This window comes from Cetorhinus maximus, chromosome 13 (assembly GCF_964194155.1).
Source record: "Cetorhinus maximus chromosome 13, sCetMax3.hap1.1, whole genome shotgun sequence".
In the NCBI taxonomy this organism is placed as follows: Eukaryota; Metazoa; Chordata; class Chondrichthyes; order Lamniformes; family Cetorhinidae; genus Cetorhinus; species Cetorhinus maximus.
In genome coordinates this window covers 12,239,566-12,258,591 of record NC_135891.1, presented here as the reverse complement: position 1 = coordinate 12,258,591, position 19,026 = coordinate 12,239,566, and the positions used below count along the sequence as shown (strand labels likewise).

General features: G+C 41.5%; 1 protein-coding gene across 1 annotated transcript; it reads left to right on the top strand.

The window, feature by feature from the left end:
- The first annotated feature begins 1,195 nt into the window (after positions 1-1,195).
- On the top strand, positions 1,196-16,360 carry rab5if (RAB5 interacting factor). Its single transcript, XM_078554957.1, has 4 exons — positions 1,196-1,413; positions 10,165-10,268; positions 11,868-11,997; positions 13,968-16,360. Exons 1-4 carry the CDS (start codon positions 1,207-1,209, stop codon positions 14,007-14,009), a joined length of 483 nt encoding a protein of 160 aa, XP_078411083.1. The 5' UTR covers positions 1,196-1,206; the 3' UTR covers positions 14,010-16,360.
- Positions 16,361-19,026: the final 2,666 nt, after the last annotated feature.

The window sequence follows — 19,026 nt, the reverse complement described above, 5'->3', positions numbered from 1 at the left end:
TGTTAATAATTTAAACAGTACATGCTTTGAATTTCTCCTACAAAGCTCCCATGATGTCCAGCTACTTAGGATGGCTGTAATATGTTTATATCTTTAATGAAAATCAAGTGACTGTGGAGGAGGATCACAGTGCTGGTTTACTTGAAACCTTCCAATAGTGGGCAATGCAGTTATCAATTGCTCCAGCCATCTAAATTACAACTTAAAAGATTTCACTGTGCATTTTGAGTTTAAACAGGCTGTTAATTATTTTTCAACAGTGTCTTCCTTCTAGGGGGACAGAGTGTTTGGAGTATTTCTTGAAGTACTGGGCTACTTTTATTAGCCTGAGCAAAAGACAACACATACCAGTAATAAACCATTCCTCTAACTGGAATCTGAAAAATACCCATTGTCCTTCATGGGTGCAATATTTTTGTCCTGAAGAATTGATTTCCGGTTCCTTGTTTTCATTTTCAAATCTCCTAATAGCTTCACACCATACTATCTGCTTCAGTTGATACCAAGTAAATAAATTGCATTTAACCATAACCAAAATAAAGGTTACGCTTTGTTCATGCTCCTCTACTGTCAATGGGTACCTTTTCAGGCCCTATAACTCCCTTCCCCATCCCCTGTCTTCTTAACCCCAATGCCAGTTTTAAAAGCTTCCTCACTATTGCACCACCCCTCCTCAAGATTTCTACCATTCCCTTCTGGTCAGTCTTCTTGGTCTATAGGAAAGCACCTTGTATTCTAGAAGCGTAAGTTATTGTAGATGGTGGTAAAATTTTAGCCAGGACACTGAGACTGTAACTAAACACAGACTAACAATTGCCCCAGGTCCTCAGGTTCCTAGTTGGCATTGTTCTGGCAAACCGTGGGATCCATTCACCTACTAAATTTGTCTTGTTTATTTTCTAATCACACTTTCCATTAAACATTTTTTAAACTCTTGATTAATGTGTATGGGGTATTCTATGGTATTCTACACCTTATGTCTTGTGAAGAGATGAAGAACTTGAATGAACCAAAAGATGGGGAAATATAAGAATTGGATGAGTCTCAGCACAAAGCCAAATGACAGCCGTCACGTGACCCCGGCCCCCCACCCCCCCCACACCGCTTCGGAAGAGAAAAGATGGCGGCGCCCATGGCAGCACCGTCGCCCAAGCCGCCGCCGGGAATGCCGGGATAGGGGAGGACTCCCTCCCTCGGTGGGCGCGCATGCGCCGATGCGGGCGCCCGCAGTTGGAGTGGAGTCGGCTTGGCTGGCGGAGCGCGGGACTGCTGGGGTGGGTTTTCGAGCGAGGCGCCGGGGGTGACAGGAGAATGAGCGGGGGCAAGTCGAGGGAGCACCTCCTGGCCAATGGCGGCGTGAAAGTATCCGTCTGGAGTAAAGTGCTGAAGAGTAACGCGGCCTGGGAAGACAAGGTGAGAGCCGACTGGGTGAAGTGATTGAGGTGGGAGAGAGCGTGGGGCAGGGCTGGGCTGGGGAGGGACAAGGCCCGAGCCAGCAGCGCCCTGTGTGTGTGTGAGTGACACTGTCAAGAGCCATTGAGTGCAGTCACTGCTGCCACTCTTATTTCAGCACCGAGTGAACCATACCTGTGGAGAATTTCCACCCTATGCCCATTGGAAAATCTCCTTGGACTACAGTGTTATCCCCTTCCAAACTTGGGCTGTGTCTAGGGGGAAAAAAAAGCTTAATTTTTTTCTCCCAACCACACACTAGGGAGTGAGAGGTCGCAGCAACTTGTGAGATGGTCATGATCCAGTATCTCAAGTGAAAAGAGTATTGCAAATCTCTGACAGTGGATTAAGACCAATATGCTAAACATGTCCAGTGACAATGTTAGCGATGGTAATGCAAGCTGAGCAGGCTTGTATGATAATCATGAATTACATTACAATTGGTTTGAGGGATTGGAAGCGAGTGCAAGGGGTGTTTTCATTTTCGTGAAAATATTTTTATTGTAGTAAAGTTCTTTTGCTTCCTTGTAAATGGACATTGCTCAGGAATTGAAATACTTCAAGTTTCAGAGACTGTGACCTTGCACATTAAAAGAGTATCAAGGTGTTGTAAGCATAGAGCAATTTGAAAATAAATGGAAGGTTTGTGTTGATAATAGTACTGCAAAGGAATACTTCCCAAAAATCCTATTTAATAAAGAGTTTACATATATGTGTATATAGTTTTACGTATATGTATATAACTATATAGCTTTATGCATCAGTATGCACATGAAACAGTCAAGAAACCCCAAAGGGCAATTGCGGCTGAAGTTTAGAACTCCTGACGAAAGTTTTGATGAAGGGTACACATCTGGAAAATCAACGCCCATCATTTTTCTTTCCATTGTTTCAACGTTGTTAATTTAGTTTAGATCTTTTGTTGAACCAGAGTTGGATTGAACGGGGTTAGTTAATGGCAAATTCAGATTAAGATTCTGAATAATACGATGTGATATTTGATTGTCCTTGGCCTAAAAAAGTGGCTGTTAAAATAATTGGATGCAGCAGGATAAGAGTTATAACTCACTATAGGTTTGTAACCTATTGTAAGCTTCAATTGCAACACTGTTAGTAGGTAGGCTATGTCAGAGATCATAGGAGTGTAATCACAGTTATGTGACAGGAAATGAAAGGTGGCTGATGAGCTACAGGGTGTGAGCTGTGTCCATCTTGTATCCTAGACCTTTCATTTCTATTTATGCCATACTTCATTAGTAATCGAGTGATCAAATGAATTGGTTATTATTTTATATGCAAACTTTTAAAAATAAAAATAATTTTAATTTTTATTGATGTAATTCAGTGATTGGCTTCAGTAAGCCCCCACCATCAAAATCCAGGGGGCTACTATTAACCAGAAACTGAACTGGAGCAGCCAAATGAATACTGTAGTTACATGATCAGGTCAGAGGCTGGGAATTATGTGGCGAGTAACTTGCCTCCTGACTGCAAGGCACAAGTAAAGATTGTGATGGAATGTTGTCCACTTGCCTGGATGAGCATGGCTCCAACAACACTCGAAGCATGGGACCATCTAGGGCAAAGCAACCCTCCTGATCAGCACCCAGTCCCACCTTAAATGTTCATCACTGTCACACACTGGCAGTAGTGTGTACCATATACAAGATGGATTGCAGCAACTCATCAGGCTCCTTCAGCACCTTCCAAACCCACACCCTCTACCATTTAGGACAAGGGTAGCAGTTGCATGGAAGCACTACTACCTGCATGTTCCCTTCCAAGTCACACACATCCTGGCTTGGAACTATATCATTGTTCCTTCACTGGGTCAAAACCCTGGAACTTCCTTCCTAATAGCACTGTAGATGTACCTACACAAGATGGACTACAGCGTTCAAGAAGGTGGTTCACCACCTTCTCAAGGGCAATTCGGAATAAGCAATAAATGCTTGCCTTGCCAGGGACACACTCATCCCATGAAAGAATAAAAAAATGTAATATTGTAGGGCGTTTATTGTGCCAGCTCTTAAGTACAATGCTATCTTGGTGAAATCAGAAACATTTTTAAGAAAATAATGCCCTTCCATGTGAACAAGTATGTGTAACAGTGCCCATGAGTTGAGAATACTGGATGGATGCTTTCATTTATTCAGGGTGAGGCTCAGTGTAGTGAAAGTGTTTGGGTCTACAAAGGCATGAGAGTTGTTATGAAATCCAGACTTACCTCAGAGGAGAGCGGGGGCCTGAAACTCTAAGACTCGACAGGCCTCTGGAGTTTCTGTGCATGCGCAGTCTTGGAGCGGGCTACATGTGCGCAGTACAGAATTTGAAGTTCTTTGGGCCAAGGACATGGGCCTGTGCAAAAAGAAAACGGGGTCATGTGTCCCAGGAGCAGAGTGCCACAATTGAGAGGAGTCCAGGCAGGGGACATGGGGAGGTCCCAGTTAAGTTAAAGAGAGAGCAGCAGAGAAAGAGGCTTCAAGCAGAAAAAGGGCTGCGGTTGGCAGACTTTAAGCTGTGAGGGCTCAGGAGAAGCCCTGGCAATCCGAGAAGGCAGCAGAAGGCTGGTGACCCCTTATTGTGGGCCATTGGGGGTAAAGGTAATCCTTTGGCGCAGTAGTGTTCTTCTCAGTGGAGCCGAAGAGCTGAAATTGTGCTTGTGAGTTGGTGCTGGAGTGCAAACTCAGGAATGTAGAGGAACAGAGTCTATGGAGATAAGATTGAAACCCTGCGAGGCGGGCCTTTGTTGAGGCTGGCGGGGTTGGGACAACCTTTGGAGAGAATTCCAAGGTGAGATCTTTGAAATTGAAGACTGCAATCCCTCAAGAGAGAGACAGTTTCAACAGACAAAAGCAAAATACTGTGGTTGCTGGAGATCTGAAATGAAAACAGTAAGTGCTGGAAAAACTCAGCATGTCTGGCAACATCTATGGAGAGAGAAAAACAAGAGTTAACGTTTTGAGTCCAATATGACTGTTCTTCGAAAAAGAGTCATATTGGATTTGACGTTAACACGGTTTCTCTCTCCACAGGTGCTGCCGGAGTTTCAATGAGATTAATTGACTCCGTGTTTAATGACATCTGGGTGAGTTGTTGAGAAATCCTTGGAATCTATCATGATCACATCTGCCATTTACTGTGCAGTGTGTTGAGTTCGACCGCAGTTTGCCGATTAATTCACCTGTACCTCATTAACAATGTATGTTAGAATATAAGTTAGATATTGTAGATTGTTTTATCTTTCTGACCTTGTATAGAAAGGTTTATTTTTGTTGGTTCAAAACCTGTGGATTCTTGTGGTTATATTCTCTAAGCAAGTGTCTTGAATCTCAAACTTTGTCTACTTGTGAACAAAACGTTATTGCTCCCTAACTGGATCTTACCAAAAACTCATGGATCTGGCCCAGGATCATAACTGTTGTCACACAACTGAGCAAAACACATCAAGTAAATGGAGCAGTTTCTATACTGAGAGTTGCTTCTATGTAATTATGAGCATGTGTGACTTGATGTCAGTGATGGTTACAGTTTAGTGCTGTGAAAGATTGATATAAATATGCAAGTAAAATATGCAGTAAAAATGGTTATGCAAGATCATTTTAAGAGTTATTTTCTGTCAATGATTTAAGTTGTACTAAAGTGATAGATAGAGACCCAGTTTGATTACTTAAACTGCATTCCACTTGACGCTACAAGAAGTTACAAGCTACAGAATTATTTTTCCAAACAATTATAAGTAGATGGAATGGATTTTCTGAAATATCTGTTTTATGATGTTTGCCTGAGTCTTCTCCATTGAAGGATAGCCAGTCATGTTTTGTAGCAAAGTTTGAGCGTTGGCATTTTTACTGTTGCATGCTAATTCTCTCCCTGATTGTTATGTCAGCCTTTTCCAATCGATCTATTTATCTAAATGGCATTTGTCTCTCACACATTTTACAGTGAAGGAAGCCAGTACTTGCTTTGGATCCTGAGATTTACACTGCCCTCTAATTAACCTCAATTTACTAGTAGCTACAATCAGCTACATTTGCGTGATCCTAAAGGACAGCAGTTTAGCAACAAAGCACGACAATCCTGTGCCAGACCAAGGACAGCCTATAAAGTGATGGCATTTATCTGTTGGTCTAGGTGAGCTTCCAATGACCAAAACGTCAATGAAGTGCTGATATACTTAAGGACGTAGTCACATCATTTTCCTACCAGAAGTAACTTGTCTGGAGTATTGTGTTTACTTATGGGCACCACACTTTAGAAAGGATGTCAAGGTGATGGAGAAGATACAGGAGAAATTTACAATAATGATTACCATGGATGAGCGACCTCAGTTATATGGATGGATGGAGAAGCTGAGGTTGTTCTTAGAGCAATGAAGGTTAAGATGACATTAAATTACATTAAGATGACAAAAACATGAACAGTTTGATAGAGTAAATAGGGAGAAACTGTTTCTAATGGCAAAAGTGTCAGTAACCAGGGGACACAGATTTAAGGTGATTAGCAATAGAACCAGAGAAGAAATTAGGTTTTTTTATGCCGCGAGTTATGATTATCTGCACTGAGCTACCTGAAAGGGCGATGGAAGCAGATTCAATAGTAGCTTTCAAAAGGGAATTGGATAAATACTTGAAGAGGGGAAAAACATTGCAGGGCTATGGGGAAAGAGCCAGGGTGTGAAACCAGTTGTGTAGCTCTTTCAAAGAGCTTGCAGAGACATGATGCACTGACAGCCCCCTGTGTGGTATTGGTCTATGATTCTAAGTGCCTGCGGAGTGTTGTTAGATAGATGTCTCAGGTTACCAACTAAACATTATATCCCTGCCTCAGAACTCAAACTCTTGTGCATCTCCAATTTTCCACGTTTGGGTGCTGGGCCTTCAGAGGTCTAAGCAGTAAGTGCTGGAATTCCCTCCCTAAACCCCTGCACCTCTCTATTTATCTCCTTTAAGATGTTCCTTAAAACCTGTCTCTTTAGCCAAGCAGTTGATTGCATGTCCCGATATCTCCTTACGTGACTCGGTGTCAAATTTAATCTGCTAACATTCCAGTGAAGTGTCTTGCGACATTTTACTATGATAAAGGTAATAGCACCAGAGATTTCTGAGCATTGTTTAAAAGGTTAAAAGTAAGGCTGAGCTGAAGGTTTCCACTAATAGTTAAAGAGTAATGCACGGGTGGTACTAAGGCATTTTGTGTTTTCCACTCTGACTCTCTTGTCAACTTTAATGGCAACCAGGCTTTCAAATTTAAAGAAAAACAACTTTTTGGGAATGGGTGATATAATCATGGTAAAAACAGAATTACCTGGAAAAACTCAGCAGGTCTGGCAGCATCGGCGGAGAAGAAATCAGTTAACGTTTCGAGCCTTCATGGCCCTTCGGCAGAACTGGAGCATAGTTAGAAGAAGGGAGAAATATAAATTGGTTTAAGGTGGGTGGTGGGGGGGGTGGGGAGAGACACATTGAGGTGTGGTGTGGTGATTGTGGAGATGAGCAGATAATCAAAAGATGTCACAGACAAAAGGGTCAAAGAGGTGTTGAAGGTGGTGGTATTTGTCTGAGAAAAGTGCTAATTAAGAATGGAAGACAGGATATTCAAAGTACAGCTCTAGTGGGGGTGGGGTGGAAAGACTAAAGGTTTTAGTTTTAGATTTACAAATAATGGAAATAGGTGGGGAAAGAAGAATCTATATAAATTATTGAAAAAAAAAAGGGCGGGAGGGGGGGAAAGAAACGGGGTGGGGATGGGGGGAGGGGGAGTTTAAGATCTAAAGTTGTTGAATTCAATATTCAGCCCGGAGGGCTGTAAAGTGCCTAGTCGGAAGATGAGGTGCTGTTCCTCCAGTTTGCGTTGGGCTTCACTGGACCAATGCAGCAAGCCAAGGACAGACATGTTGGCAAGAGAACAGGGTGGAGTGTTAAAATGGCAAGCGACAGGGAGGTTTGGGTCTTTCTTGCGGACAGACCGCAGGTGTTCCGCAAAACGGTCGCCCAGTTTAACACTCCACCCTGTTCTCTTGCCAACATGTCTGTCCTTGGCTTGCTGCATTGTTCCAGTGAAGCCCAACGCAAACTGGAGGAACAGCACCTCATCTTCCGACTAGGCACTTTACAGCCCTCCGGGCTGAATATTGAATTCAACAACTTTAGATCTTAAACTCCCCCTCCCCCTATCCCCACCCTGTTACTTCCGCCCCCCCCCCCCGCTTTTTTTTCAATAATTTATATAGATTCTTCTTTCCCCACCTATTTCCATTACTTTTAAATCTAAAACTAAAACCTTTAGTCTTTCCACCCCACCCCCACTAGAGCTGTACTTTGAATATCCTGTCTTCCATTCTTAATTAGCACTTTTCTCAGACAAATACCACCACCTTCAACACCTCTTTGACTCTTTTGTCTGTGACATCTTTTGATTATCTGCTCATCTCCACAATCACCACACCACACCCTCAATGTGTCTCCCCCCCCCCACCCCCCCCACCCACCTTAAACCAATTTATATTTCTCCCTTCTTCTAACTATGCTCCAGTTCTGCCGAAGGGCCATGAAGGCTCGAAACGTTAACTGATTTCTTCTCCGCCGATGCTGCCAGACCTGCTGAGTTTTTCCAGGTAATTCTGTTTTTGTTTTGGATTTCCAGCATCCGCAGTAGCTTTTAGCTTTTTGTTTTTATGATATAATCATGGTACCTGGGAAGCAAAGGAAATGGTTAAGTAAACATGTTAAGCCTTTTTTAAAGAATTAAAACATATTGAATAAGTTTTATTAATTACAGTTTTAAATAAAGGGGTGTTTAAAATGGAAAACATTTGGAAGGGTGGACAGAAATAAATGTGTTGGATTGGATAAGGTTAACGCTACAAGAAGGTCAGTTTTCAAATCTGACCTTGCTTAATTCCTGCAATAGACATGGATTCAGCATTACACAATTATGTTGGCTGGAAACTTGGAAGCTCTTATGTTCCCGCCCTAAACCTCCCTTCTCTATCTTACTTTATTCCTTTAAAACACTCCTTAAAACATACCTCTCTGACCAACCTTTTGGTCATCTGGTCTGATATCTCCATATATGGTTTGGTATCATATTTTATTTTATAATGCCTCTGTAAAGCACTTTAGGACAGTTTATTATGTTAAAGGTGCTTTATAAACAATCCCAGTGAGTGAAAAGTCCTCTGCACCTGCCAGGGATGCGAAAGTTATCTAATAGAATCATAGAATGTTACAGCACAGAAGGAGGCCATTTGGCCCTTCATGTCTATGCCAGCTCTCTGCAAGAGCTATTCACCTAGAGCCACTTGCCTGCCTTTTCCCGGTAGTCCTGCAAATACAATATTTATTCCGGATTTTATAAAGTGTAAACTCTGAAGCTGCTGAGGGGCTGGTTTATTGCAGTCGTAAAATCTAGAGGAAAAACACATTATTTCAAGATGGTTCTTTTTCACATTCCACTAATAAATTCCAGATTTCACACTGAATCACTCTTCATTGTCTTTCACCCAAAAACTGAGAGTTGGAAAATTGCAGCTCTTACAAAAACCACTCCATTCTTTTGTATGTCTCACAGTCAGTGAAATACAAAAGCTCCCCAAGTATTTGGTATAACCCACATTCATGCTCACCTTAATTAAAAATTAAAAATAATCTTGTGAAATTCAAAATGAGCTGAAGAGAGGCCTTGTTAGGCAGAATCTTGTCCTGTCAGTAATTCCTATTTGCATTTAGCACAAAATGCAGGTTAAAATCCAAAGGCCAGGATTTTACGGCCCTGCCACAGCGTCACCCCCTGGCGGATGCGGCGACCCATTTAAATCTCCAATCAGTTCTGCGGTACCATAATATCCCGCCAGGCGGCCTGGTAGTAGAAGATAAATTTTAAAACTTCCTAATCCTGGAGCAAGAATGTAAATAGGAGTGAGAGTAAGTCATTTTTGGCCCCTCGAGCCTGCTCTGCAACTCAGCAAGTTTATAGCTGATCTGCCTCAGCTACACATCTCTCACTATCCCTGTTTCAATCTCAGTTTTGAATATACTCAACGACTGAACATCCACAGCTCTCTGCTGGAGCAAACACCAGAAAACCCTTTCAGTGAATACATTTCTCCTCATCTCAGTCCTAAATAGCCGTGCTCCTTTTCCCAGGACTAATCCGACTCTCAGATTCCACATCTCTTGGGATTTGCAGGAGTGCGAGAGTTCCTGATGTCTTGCAAAACCATTAGGGGCGTTCTTTGCTGAAAACTATAAACAAAAATGGCACTGTGGAAACCCTGTAGAGAACATCATGGGAGGTAAATACATCTGCACTGTACATGGCGTGCAAGCTATATTTGCTATCAGAAGCATAGCACTACTGTTAAATAGAGGTTTGGATGTTGTTGGGAAGCTAAATCCGGGCTAGAGCTTACTACTTGAAAAGCTAGTGCTTCAACTCGAGAAATAGGACCATATGAATAAATCTGAAGGGTTGTGTTCTGTGTAATGCTGTGTAATGGCATTTGCACCTCTCAATACATTCAAGACAAAATTCTGTTACTATATGATTTCTGATTTGTTGCTGATTTCTAGCAAAATAGCCTTTGAAAAGTCAGTCTTGAATTGAAGCTCATTGGAATTGATTCTTAGCTGATAAATATTAATCTTTCTACATGTTGCTTTATAAGAATGGTGGACAAAGTGAATTGAATGTTTTTCCTCCTCTTTCCAGGATGAGTTTCTGGATGTGATCTACTGGTTTCGACAAATAATTGCAATTATTTTAGGTGTTATCTGGGGAGTTGTTCCACTTAAAGGATTCTTGGGAATAGCAATGTAAGTTCATATTGTGTTCCTTTCTTAATGAAATAAGAGTTAATCGGATTTATTTTGTGGATTTATAGTTTGCAGCCATCCTTGTTAAATTATTCCCAGTTATGGGATTTGGTTTAGTTTGTTTAAAAGCAAGATCCGTTCTACACCATAAGACCATAAGACGTAGGAGCAGAAACCAGGCCATTCAGCCCATCGAGTCTGCTCCGCCATTCAATCATGGCTGATAAGTTTCTCAACCTCATTCTCATACACCATCCCACCCCCTGGGAAAAGTAGTGCTCGTATACCACATGACACTTCGCCAACCAGTTGGGAAGGAAGCAGGCAATTGACTGTGATGCCATACCAATTCTGATCAAGCCAAACATTATGAACCGAGGGAATTCTTGAATGAGTGACAGCCCCCTCCCACCCTTCACATTCCAATTTTTATTTTAGCATTTTTGTTTTTTCCAGGTTTCCTTCTACAGCCCTCTTATCCTGCTGTTTCATCAGAATTTTGAGTTGGGCGAGCAACAGTCACAGTGCTAATCTGACTCAAGATTGTTGTGTTGTCCACAAAATATACCCATTTCCTGCAGAAGTGGTTCATGAATTGCACATTGGGTTGCACCGCCAAAACCAAAGATGGTTCTGCCTGTGCCTTAACTACATGGGGTGGACAAATCACTGGGATAGACAAAATTATAAATAATTAAAGGCCCTTATCTTTACTTTCCTTATGCTTCATTTTCCCACTAAAATCAGGCCTCACATCATTACAATTTATATCCACAATACACACTACAAAGACACACATGTGTATATCCAGTGGCCCTGCCTTCATTTCAAGCCCAGCAGGGTAATAGCACAGCTTTATAAACCGAGGACCAAGTAAAGCAGTTCTCAGTGACACAGAGACTGCTGGGAGGAAATCCACTCGATACACACACTTCTGGATTTGCTTGTCTGCCAAGGTTTTGCTGTTTTAGGTCCGTTTCTGTTGATTTCCAGTACAGAATATATTTGCAAGCAGAATAGGATTGTATTCAGGAAAATAACACATTTTTCAATAAGATGTGCTGCTACTGTATTGTGCTTCCTCAGTCTAATCGCATGGGGCTTCAAAGTAAATTTTCTGGGTACCCTGATGGCTCGTTTGGTGCAATTTTTGAAGGTGCCAGTTGACTTCTTAAGCTTCTTTAAATTTTTTAGAAGGGTAGAATGTGGAGCACTAGATTGGCTACGGCATCCCTAACATAGAAAGGAGAAAAATCAGCCAGCCTGCAATCCAACAACATCTGCTGGAAAGTGTTTGTGTGTGGATGGGCCAGGACAAGATTACATTTGGCAGCAGCGTTCCCCATGATAGATTAGCCTAATACCCACTCTACGTTCACCAAGAGAATGCCATGGAAAAGGACACAATAAGCATGGAATTGTACCCCATTATAAATCAGCATCTACAGGTGGGGTGGGGGGTGGGAGGGCAGCCTCTCCTCAGTCGATCAGTTTGTAAGTGAAAAAGTTAAATGATACACTTGCCTCTCTTGTCGGTTTATAATCTTTGTAGGTTGGACAGATACCTGTGTAAATGCTCTTTGGGTTTTCTGCTTCCAGATTTTGTCTCATCAATGCTGGGCTTCTGTACCTCTACTTTAGCAGTTTTCAGCAAGTAGACGAGGAAGAGTATGGAGGAACATGGGAACTAACAAAAGAGGGATTCATGACATCTTTTGCATTGTTTTTGGTAACTGGTTATTTCTACACATAATATAAAGGAATCCTGCTAAGTAACATTTGTTTTATAGTTTGAAGAATTTACAAGTTTCAACAATTAAATTGTCTCCCTTCGTAGGCTTATATACAGACTCAATAAACTTGACTGTTGTTGATGAGCTTGCCTTTTAAATACGTTCTGTGACTGGTTCCTACTTCCATTATACACCGAAAGGATGTACAGAAGTGTATTTTATTTGGGAAATTGTGTTTGTGTTCTTGAAATTACTATTACCTGTGTACAATTGGCTAGCTCAAGATTATTGGAAGGGCTTTAAGTAGATCACTGTAGTGCATAGGTAAATAACATTTGAAGAAACACATTTCTAAAAGACTCGGATGCAGTAGAAGAAGTGAATACATTGCACGTTAGTGGCAGTTAAATGTCAATACAACTGAATGATGATGAAATGAATCATTGTTTTCCTTCAGAGTTCACTTCTGAGAGGGCTATGTTAAGATAGCTGGTTTGGTACTTATGCCCAGAAACAGTAATTGGGCTCTAAAACTATCTAATAGTGCATTACCCCCATTTTATACATAATAGAGCAGGTTGCCATAGAATTCAAAGAATGTGTTTAATTTCTTTCAAAAACTGAGCTATTCTAAATAATTGAAGGCAGTGGGCTAGGTCTTCAGTCTCAACTGTGCATGGGAAGGAAAGCTGGAGCTGCACAGCCGCTTCTCGCTGGCTTAGAACAGGATTGAGATGCTCGGGAGCAGATCATCTGGGGATGATGAGGAATTACAGTTGGGGAATTGTATGTGAATGGTGTAAGGTGGTTGCTGGGGGTGCTAGCAGGAGGAGCTCACTAGGTTCCAGTAACAGAAATGCGGATCAGTCGAAATAAAAATGAAACCAACCAAGATTTTTTTTTTAAAAAAGTCTGCTTCAAAATTGAGAGCTCATTTGATATCTTTGTGTGTAAAAATGGCACATGGTGCAGCACTTGATTAGAAACACGAAAAGGTACCTGGCTTGATTCCTCTGTGGTTCGGTGGTATCACTCCTGCCCCTGAGTCAGAATGTTGTGGATTCAAGCCCCACTTCAGAAACTCAAGCACATAATCCAGGCTAACAATGCATTGCAGTACTGAGTGAGTGCTGAGCTATCAGAGATGCTGTTTTTGGGTGAGTTGTTAAATCAAGACCCTGTCTGCCTGGGTGGATGTGTAAAATTCCATGGTGCAATTTGAAGAGAAGAAGGGAGTTCTCCCCCATGCCTTGGCAAATATTTACCCTCAACTAACAGCACAAAAAAATCTAGACATTGTCTTACTGCTGTTTGTGGGAGCTGTTCTGTGACAATTAGCAGTTTCCTACATTAAAATAGTGACTACAATTCAAAATGCATTAGCTGTAAGTACGTGTTCCTGAGGTAATAATACAGAAATAAAAGTTTATTCCTATTTCCTCTTCCATACTGATTTTATATAATTTCAGCCAGCCTGGTGGTGGTTGAGGTGCTAAAAATGCCCTCTGTTTTCCTGTCTAAACCATGAATTCTGTCAGGCGTAGACACCATTCTTCACCGTAATCTTTGGAGCTCTGCCGGAAAGCGTGCTAGCTGAGAGCAGATCAGTTCACCCTCTGGAGTGAAAAAGCCTGTTAACACGCACAGTCTGGGCTGATAGATGATTTGCTGCCCGGGTTGCACATGTTAAGGTATTATTGGCATTTTTGAAATCACATTCCAGCCTGAGTCTGCTCCCTCAGGAGATGAGGAGAGAGAGCCCGAGTGCAGGCTAAATTAGTTAAAACTGTTTTAATAAAACTCAATTGCCGCTTATTTATATTTTACCCAAATGTTGATACAAATAACTTGGTGCTGCATGAATAATTTTCTTTTATCTAGATCTGTCATAGACTTTTGCAGGAAGTGAAACTAACTATGTTTTCAAATGTGGCTTGTTAAATTTTCACCTTTTATTTTGTTCCAGGTTGTTTGGATAATTTTTTACACTGCAATTCACTTTGATTAATAATTGGAAACGGCTGTCTGAACCTGTCAAGTTTTAAATTGCGAAAGGAGAGAAATGAAAACACTTTTAACTGTGTTTACATTATAAAAACTGGCATAGTTCAGAATTTTTTGTGCCATCAAATCACGGGACCTGTGAAGAAACCTTGGGATATCTTGCAGCAAGCAGGATTCCCACTGAGGCTGTTTTAATGTCTGCAATAATGTATGGAACATCCCAGGAACCTTAAAAGACATGGATCTCTGTTTTAAGACTGTTTTAAGAGCTACAGCAGCGTTGAAAGTCTGACGCCAACCATGTCAAAGTGCAGCTTCCCAGTGTCATGCCCTCTAATGTCGGTACTCTTGTTGTTAGTATCTGTTTTAATTTAACAAATGTAAATTACTTGTAGAATTGGAGATGAAACATTAATTTTTGACTTGTACATCTTTCAGAGTTTGTATTTCAGACTTTATAATGGAAAATGATTGCACCTTTGGGTGGCATTAAAGTTACAAACCAAAACTGTTTTGTACCTGCTTCAGCCAGCACTTCAAAACTTCACTCACCCGACAAGGTTCAATACTTGGGTCAGATTTCAAGTTTCTCACCCTGTCTTCTATTCATGTCTTCCTCCTTTGATTTTTTTTTTAGTTCTAATATATATATCTGACAATGTGGATAGATATTAGGCACTTTGCTTTTGGTGCAGTATTTCCAAAGCTTTGAAGCCACCTATCTTTCTCTGACAGCAAAATATATCTGAACGTTAACGGACGGAAAAAAGACATTCTGGTCCATCCAGCCTGATTCGTAATTGTGATACCTTGTGCATCACAAGACCTGCACTCCCCATTCCATTAAAATAAACTGTGACTTCCTGGGAGAGGTGCAAAACTGGATTTTAAAACCCAGGTGAATTTGGGGAGAGAAAGTCTTGGAAATCCCTCTCCAACCCCTCCTACCTGATCAAAACTAGCTCATGAGATCACTTTGGCCCTGATAATTCCTTGCAGTGTCTCCCTTTTGTAAGAGGCAATCTCTGCCCCAGCTAGAAACAGGTCCAACTCACTTGAAGGAATTCAGTGAATTGGTGTCCACCATACAAGATGGCAGCATGTTACAGAGCTCCACTTTTCTGTGGCAAAAGAACCCCTTCCTAACCAGGAACTGCCCCTATACATCTTAGTTTTGTGACCACTGGTCCTTTCCTACCTATTTAATTGGAACAAACTGCCAACTCCCAAACAATCTATTCCCTGCATCATCTTATAAACCTCAGTCAGATTGCTTGGCATCTGTGCTTCGCTAAAGTGGAGTCCCAATTCTTTCAGTTTCTCGTGATAACAAAATATATTTTAATATTTTTAACTGCAAAACTTTATAAATGAGACATTGTAATGGGACCAGTAGATATGCAATATGAGTGATCCATTAGATTGTATTTTTGCTGAAGGACAGTGTAATAGGTGCTGTACTTGCACATAGAACTAGAGGTGATTAAAATGTTATTTAAATAATCTTACAAGATCATAGCTATATCTCTGAATGTTTAAATGCTGCTTGCACCTGGGTGTTATAGTCAGTATTCTTATTGCTATGGCCCATTTTCTTCTTACAAAATCTGCGGGTCTGCAGACTTTTCTCCAGTGTTGCATTCTGATGATGTAGCCTGTGTTTCAACTGACTTGACTCTTGGGTTTGCTGCAATCACTAAAACAAACTTTCCTGTATTTTTTTTCTCATTTCGTTCAGTTAGCAATGTTCAAATGATCTGGAGATTTTTTTTGAAGACTGATTGGCAAGTTGTGGGTGGAAGTCTTAAGGCAGCTGTCTCCAATAAATTCAGCACCCACCTGGAGCTGTCCTTGCTGTCCAGGGACTGAAAATGTGAAGAATGGAAACATTTAATTTGGTCAAGAGAAGTGGAAAGAATTATGGGTTGTGCTTTGTCCATGTTTGCCACTGACCTCTGCCATGGTGGCACTACTGGATGCAATGTGCAAGAAATTGATGTTTCACCACGGATTTGGGTTTAAGCAGACTGTTGATTGCACCTAAGTTGGAGTTTGAACCACAGCTATGATGGTCATTTGAGCTGTCTTACGTTCATTGGGTACATTGCAGCAATTCTGTGCGGCATTGTGTTAAGTAGGGAGTGCCATTTTGGGGAGAAGAGGACAGCCAAATCCCTCAAGAAGAATATAGCTTCTGGTTCAGTGTGGTGGAACCATGCTGATCACTGATGTAGAGGCCTTGCAAAGACAAGTGGGGAAATATTCTATTCAATTTAAAGACGTTCTTGCACATTGTATCCTGTCTTGAGCATGAACATAGTGTATATATCAAAATAAAAATACAATTTACTTTGATTACATGATTCTATCCTGAAAAATCTTCCTTTAATGCATTTTACAGTTGATATAGTTTGGTTTATTGCCTTGAAACTGATGAATATCTCAAAATTGCAAGTGTGCAAAAATACGATACAGGGATGTAACCTGAAAGCAACAGTTGTCTAATCCATTATATGTAATGTGGTTTTATACTGTGCACTCTGTGCCCTTGGCTCTATGTAGTGCCAGTTTACACCTCCTTTCTTCTGAGCTTAAAGTTGTAGGTTCACCTGGCAGTATAGAAATGAATTATGTCATCCAGGTTGACATCAAGGTAATACTATGGGAATGCTGCATTGTTGAAGGTATGTCAGGGGACTTAAAAAAACAAAGTGTCTCTGCCTGTTCTGATTGATGCAAAGGTTCCAATGCCACAGTTTGTTGAAGAGAGGAAGTTTTCGTGCGCTGACCAACATTCCTTCCTCAGCCAACACGATAACAAATTAACTAGATTTTTAATCTTTGCTGCTTCTGGGATTTTTCTTTGTGCAAATTGGATGCTACAATTGCCTGAGTAACATAGTTACTTTCCACATGCAGACAAATTGAATGTGAGGTTATTATGGACATCCTAAGGAGATGATAAGGTGCTATATTTTCTTTTCCTTGTATCCTTCTACAGTTTATTCCCCATTGTTAGATTTCAAGGAAATTGAGTGGCTAGCTCTAAATTCCGTTGTTTTGTTCACGCTTCAAAACAGCCATAACAACCCTAATAAAGGGGAACGTTGCTTGAGGTAAGAATAGTATTGTGGGAATTAGAGGATCAGAATGCTAGTTATAATATTTTGATAGGACGTCATTGCACTGGCAATATTGATTTAGGATGAAAAGAAAATTTATAAAAGAGCAGTGACTTAAAACCATATCTGACGAGCGTGCTAATGCCATCGTGGGTTCTTTTTACTTGGTTTAATGAAAATATTTCATTTTAAAGACTTTCAGCCATTACAGCTACACCCAGGTCTCATTGCAGAACGATGCTGACATAGCCTTCGACTGCCAGTCTGCAGTCCCAGACTGCTGAGGGAAGAGATCGCAGGAGCTCTGACCCAAATTTTTAATTCCTCTCTGGCCACGGGGGAGGTGCCAGAGGACTGGAGAACAGCTAATGTGGTTCCGCTATTTAAGAAGGGGTGTAGGGATAAGCCAGGGAACTACAGGCCAGTGAGTCTCTACGTCAGTGGTAGGGAAACTATTGGAGAAAATTCTGAAGGAGATAATCTATCTCCACTTGGAGAGACAAGGTTTGGTCAGGGATAGTCAGCATAGCTTTATCAGATGGAGGTCATGCCTAACAAATTTGATTGAATTTTTTGAGGAGGTGACCGGGTGTGTAGATGAGGTAGTGCAGTTGATGTAGTTTATATGGATTTCAGCAAAGCCTTTGACAAGGTCCCACATGGGAGACTTATAAAGAAGGCAAATGCACATGGGATACAGGGTAATTTGATAAGGTGGATTCAAAATTGTCTTAGTTGTAGGAGACAGAGGGTGAGGACAGAAGGATACTTTAGTGACTGGAAGCCAGTGTCTAGTGGCGTAACAAAGGGATCTGTTCTTAGTCCCCTATTATTTGTCATTTATATAAATGACATAGATGACTATGTGGGGGGTAGGATTAGTAAGTTTGCAGATGACACAAAGATTAGCCGGGTGGTTAACAGTGAGGTTGAGCGTCTTGGGCTACAGGAAGATATAGATGGGATGGTCAAATGGGCAGATAAGCAGCAGATGGAATTTAATCCTGAAAAGTGTGAGGTGATATTTTGGAAGGAGTAATTTGACAAGGAAGTATTCAATGAACGGCATGACACTAGGAAGTTCTGAGGAACAAAGGGACCTTGGCGTGCGTGTCCATAGATCTCTGAAGGCAGAGGGGCACGTTAGTGGGGTGGTGAAAAAGGCATATGGGACACTTGCCTTTATCAATCGAGGCATAGATTACAAAAGTAGGGAGGTCATGTTGGAGTTGTATAGAACCTTGGTGAGGCCACAGCTGGAGTACTGTGTGCAGTTCTGGTTGCCACATTATAGGGAGGATGTGATTGCACTGGAGGGGGTGCAGAGGAGATTCACCAGGATGTTGCCTGGGATGAAACATTTAAGTTATAAAGAGAGGTTGGATAGACTTGGGTTGTTTTTGTTGGAGCAGAGAAGACTGAGGGGCGACCTGATCGAGGTGTACAAGATTATGAGGGGCATGGACAGGGTGGATAGGGAGCAGCTGTTCCCCTTAGTTGAAGGGTCAGTCACAAGGGGGCGTAAGTTCAAGGTGAGGGGCAGGAGGTTTAGGGGGGATGTGAGGAAAAACCTTTTTACCCAGAGGGTTGTGATGGTCTGGAATGTGCTGCCTGGGAGGGTGGTGGAGGCGGGTTGCCTCACATCCTTTAAAAAGTACCTGGATGAGCACTTGGCACGTCATAACATTCAAGGCTATGGGCCAAGTGCTGGTAAATGGGATTAGGTAGGTAGGTCAGGTGTTTCTCACCTGTCGGTGCAGACTCGATGGGCCTCTTCTGCACTCTGATTCTATAGCACAAGGTCTGAAGAATGAACTTTAAACAGCTGCATGTTCTACTTTTACCAACCCACTTTGAGGGTAAAAGTGGATTGACTTTTAATCATTTATGCCAAGGGCA